At 61.2% G+C, this 4,878-nt stretch overlaps 1 protein-coding gene across 1 annotated transcript in view; it reads right to left on the reverse strand.

Annotated features, from left to right (window-relative positions):
- The window catches only part of UBASH3B (ubiquitin associated and SH3 domain containing B), a 37,283-nt gene extending 32,741 nt beyond the window's left edge, over nucleotides 1-4,542 (reverse strand). Inside the window, exons 1-5 of the mRNA XM_014543241.1 lie at nucleotides 4,457-4,542; nucleotides 4,227-4,280; nucleotides 3,410-3,596; nucleotides 2,911-3,109; nucleotides 129-298 (exon numbers count right to left, since the gene is read on the reverse strand). Of these exons, the coding sequence (XP_014398727.1) occupies nucleotides 129-298; nucleotides 2,911-3,109; nucleotides 3,410-3,596; nucleotides 4,227-4,280; nucleotides 4,457-4,542 (696 nt within the window). The remainder of the gene's footprint in view (nucleotides 1-128; nucleotides 299-2,910; nucleotides 3,110-3,409; nucleotides 3,597-4,226; nucleotides 4,281-4,456) is intronic.
- Nucleotides 4,543-4,878: the final 336 nt, after the last annotated feature.

Here is a 4,878-nt window from a genome sequence, read left to right on the forward strand (position 1 = left end):
CCCCCTTGCCCCCTGCCCCCTGCTCCCTGCCCCCTGCCCCCTGCCTCCTGCCCTAGTGAGCAGCAAGGCTCCTGCTTTGCCTGCTCCCATCCTGGCAGCTCATGTCAGGAGCCACAGGGAAGCATTACCTCATGGTTAGCGAATCGGATGTCCCGAGAGAATATGGCTGCCAGCCAGTCGCACCCCAGCTTGACATCGATGCTCTGGGCCAGCTTCTCCAGGGTGGGCAGGTGGCTGGCTTGGAAGTGGTAAGCCAGGGTCACGTGCAGCTGCTTCTTATGAGGCTCCACATGCACTTCTGGAAAAGGAGGAGCAGGTGCTGTTAGGCTCACACTGCTAGCAGCGGTGGGGGCTGAGGGAGAGCCCAGAATCCTGCTTCCCACGCCCGGCGCCCAGCGGAGGCAGCCTGCTGTCAGACAGCCGCGTCTCCCTCCCTGCAGCCGCGTGGGGCACAGACCCGGACCCGCAGCCTGAGAGGGAAGAGCAAGCCTCCTGGTTGCTCCCCTCACGACAACCCCGGCAGGAGCAGCCCCCCGACTCAGATGAGGAAACAGCCCTAAGGGGATGAACTGATTCATGCAGAAATAAAGAGCAAATGTCATCATGCGACTCTCAAAGCTATGTTGCCTTTGTTTTGGTGAAATCAAGTCTCTTAGCTTCTGAGTGGCTCTGATGGAGAAATGAAGAAAAACTAATATTTTCAAAGTTTAAAACAGGGATTCTCAACAGCATTTGGGTGAAATAACTCTGTTTGGGCGCTGCCCTGGGCACAGAGGCCCCGCCTCCTGGAGCCACAGCAGCACCCAGAGTGTGACCACCGGGTGTGACCACCGGAAACACTCAGGCGTTGCCAGCCATCCCCAAGCCAGCCGCCGCCTCCAGGGCCCGCTCTTCTTCCTCGTTTGTGTCTCTCTCAATGGGCAGCACAGCTCCTGTCCATGCCAGACTCTGAAGAAGCCACAACCAGAGGGGTTTAGGGCAGCGGTTGGGACTGGTGGCCCGTGAGGTCCGAAAGGCTGGCGACTGCTGCTTAGGGAGTTGAGAAACCAAGAGGCTCGCTCAGACCACACAGAGATGGCAGCGGGAGCTGGGTCCTTGGGTTTTGAGTGCTTTCTCTGCGATACTACACTGCTTCTCTTTGTTGTGAGCCCGGAAGGCCAGGGCTGTCTTGTTCACACTGGGTCCCAGTGCTCAGCACATGCCAGGTGTCAGTCCTTGTTAAATGAACAAAGACACATGAATGGATCTCCCTGTGGGGCAACCCTAAATCTACCTGCTGAAGGAATCCGGGGGTCCCCCAAACTAGAACACCAAGGCGAAGCCCTGATGGCCGGCTTTTAGGTTGCAAGGAGCTCGGCCAGCTACACAGCAGGGTACGCAGTTCTGCAAACCACCAGCAGGGGGCGGCGCAAGGGCCCAGAAACCGCCCGTTGGCTCGGGGAGGGGAGGGGGCAGCAGGGGAGGGCGTCTTGGAGAGGAAGGGCTCTCTCCCTCTCCCGCCAGGAAAGCAGGCCAGGCCCTGGGGAGACCACTTTGCTCCTGTGTGAGACACCTGGGTTTTGTGGCCACAACATGAGTTTGGTTTCTGTGGGGGTTTCCGTGGTGCTGTGGGGTGAACAGGAGCCATTTCCCTAAGAAAACATTTCTCTGGAATGTTCAGGCCCTGTGACAGGACAGGCGCCCCAAGTCAGGAAGCAGACACTCGTCCAGAAGCAGGGGGCTGGGGGGCGGCTGCAGGCCCCACCTGGGAGAGGGATCTTCCAGGCTGGACCCCAGGGAGCCCTCCTGGCTCCGGGGATGGGCCCTCCGCACACTCCAGAGCCCAGCCCTGCTCAGGCCTTTCCAGTGAAGAGGTGCCAGCACAGTCCCAGTTGGGCTGGGAAGACACAGCCTCCACCCCAGGTGGCCCGGCCCTGCCCTCCACACGAGGTGGTGCAGGCAGCTTGGGCCCCTCTGGCCCTGCACCCATCTCTCCGGCCAGCTGTGCGCTCATCCCTCCGTGGGCGGGTGGCCCCCAAGGGCGGATGGCCTCCGTGGCCCTCTCTGCTGGGGCTGGGGCGCCCGCCCTGCAGGGATCAACATTGCCCTGTGAGCTCCTTCCTGCTGCGCGGGGAGCCACCCTCCAGGGATGGCCTCTCTTCTGGGCTCTGCCAGCCCCTGTGCTCAGCCAGGCTCCGAGCTCCGCCAGGAGGAACCATGTCTGACTATCGCATTCGTGGCGGGGAACACAGCTTCCCACTGAGCCCCTGCCGACTGACTCCGCTGTCTGGGCGCCCAGACACTGCCTCACCTCACTGTCTGTCTGTCCTGCAGCTCGGGGAGCTCGTCCACACCTGTGGTCAGAGAGGAGGACCCCCCCCCATGCCTGTCGCCTGTCACCATGCATCCTCAGCATCCCTTCAGCTAACTTCTTTGGTGGGAAATTGCAGCAGCTTTAAGCTAAGAGCTGCCACGAGAGAGCAGGAGAGATGTGGAAGGGGGACAGTTGGACGGCTTTTGAGGCCTAGGGGCTGCCTAATGGATTCCTAGGTCGAGGGCGGGGCTCAGTGGGGATGACTGTTCTTGACTCTGAGAGGCTCCACTCTCCTCTGTGCTGTGCTCCCCTGGGCCTGGACTGACCGCCCAGGTAGTGCCTGTGTGGGAGTCGGGGGGGGGGGGGGGGGGGGTCCTAACGCTGAGGTGGCTCCATGGGGAGCAGGTGTCTGTTCCTTCCGCTTGGTGTCGGGAGTAGCACTGGGCATTCTCTCGGGAGAGTTAGCAGAACAGCACATGGTGTGGGTGCTCCCGGGAGGGGGTGTGCTCCTGTCCTGCTCGGCCCCTTCCCGCAGCCACCTCCCCACCCCATCCCGCTTGTCACAGCATCCCCGTCTCCCCCACTCTGAGGGCGCCCACCTGGCCAGCAGGGCTCACCGGTTTTGGATGCAGCCTCCGCGGCAAAGTCAGCGGCGAACTTCTTGAGGACGTCGGCACTGGCCTCCTCCACGAAGAGCCCGATGAAGTTGGAGGAGGTGTAGAGCTCCAGGGGCAGCGGCACCGAGAACTTGCCCCTCCAGCGGCTGACGGTGGCCTGCAGGACCTCCCCCAGGGCGTCTGCCTTGCTGTCCTCACACTGGAAGGGAAGCGGGGGGCTGCACTCGGGGGCCAGGGCAGCTCGGCTCCGCGGTCCTCAGGGCACCCTCCGCCCAGCTGAGGCTGTGATACCACCACACACACACGTGCGCACACGCACGCACACACACATGCACGCACATGTGCACACACACACACACACACACACACACACACACACACCTTGTCTGTGAGGAGGGGAACTGCACACCCCCAATGACCTGGAACTGGATCACACAGCTCTTACGCCTGTGACTCCAGGTCCCGCCAGGTCCCGGCAGGGCTGGGGGCTGCCGCTCACCATGAAGAACTGGCAGAGGGTGATGTGGGGGAAGATGTTGTGCGCCTTGTTCTTCCCGCAGATCTGCTTGGACTGCTGCCAGAAGTCGGAGAGCTTCTGGGCTAAGGGGCCCGTGGGGCGCAGGTACAGCACGTACTCCCGGGGCAGCGGGTCGTCCAGGAAGGGGTCGCCCACGTGGGAGAAGAGCCTGCGGAGAGAGGGGCATCCTTGCTGGAGAATGGCAGGGGGGGGCGGGGAGGGGGGAGACCAGACACTCCGCAGGGGGGAAGGGCTTTCCCTCTGTGCTAAGGATCCACCCCTCGCAGCTCACACTTCACAGCCGACCTCAGCCGCAGCCTCCCCTGTGGGTGCCTCTTCGCCCACGGCCCCTCGGAAACCTAAAGCCCTCTCCAGGTAGCATTCGCAGGCGAACCCCAACCCTTTCCCAGCCCCACAGCCGTTCAACGGGGTTCCTTCAGCTCCATCAGTGATTAAACTGGTGCCTCCCAAAGACAAGGGACGCTCGGGAGCCGCCCTGGGCTCTGCCCTGGGCAGTGACTTCCTGAAAGGTGGGTAGGTTTTTCCCTCAATTGACTTGCGCAGCCTGCACACAGCTTCTTTGCATCTGTGGTGGCTGGAGGGCGGCAGCTATGGGACAGGGCTCTCTTAGAATCACTGCTAAGGAGAAGCACACCCTGGGCAGCGGGAGGAGGCAATTGGCGGGATGAATGGTCCAGTGGGTCTCCCTCACCCCACCCCCCAGGTTCACAACCTTGCTCATCCGCATATATTTAGAGCCGATCAGTGTCATTTTCTCATTTAGTTATTTTATACCAACCAGTCACACGCGGCTTGAACACTTCTTCCTCCGGTGGACGCCAAAGCTTTTTGTCTAGAAGAAGAAATCAAATTTCTGTTGTTAGTGTTTTTAGCCTCCTGTCAGCTGCTCATTGCGGTGGCAGGAGGTGATGTGAAGTAAGGGACTAAAGCCTCTCCGAGGTGGGCAGACACCGGCAGCGGGCTCCCCAAGGGCCACAGCCAGGCGCAGGGACACAGCATGGCGCTGACCTCCGCGTGGCCAGCACGGGCCTCCACACTGGAGTTTTAGTTCTGCTTCCCTGAAGGTTGTCATGTCGTGGGTTTTCCTCCCTCATTCTCATGCACTCACTCTCACTGCCCTAGATCCCTTGCAGAACGTTGTTTATTCACAGCCCTTGGCAGAGCGTACGAGAAAGTGGGCCAAATGCCCACCAAGGACAGTTATTTGGTTTAATTCAATGCCTCCTTCCGCCCACCTCCAGCCACCACCACCAGCCTCAGGTGGACCCGTGATCTCCAACCAGTTCACAGACACCTTTGGGCTCCAGTGTCCAGAGCAGCGCTGCTGACCCCCCACTGCTGGAGAGAGGAGGATGGCTGTGGAGCGAGGCCCTTGCGCGCCAGCACACAGCACAGTAGACGCTTCTGAAGTTTCCGTCTGGTCGCCAAGA

Source organism: Myotis brandtii, unplaced genomic scaffold (genome assembly GCF_000412655.1).
Source record: "Myotis brandtii unplaced genomic scaffold, ASM41265v1 scaffold1089, whole genome shotgun sequence".
Taxonomy (NCBI): domain Eukaryota; kingdom Metazoa; phylum Chordata; class Mammalia; order Chiroptera; family Vespertilionidae; genus Myotis; species Myotis brandtii.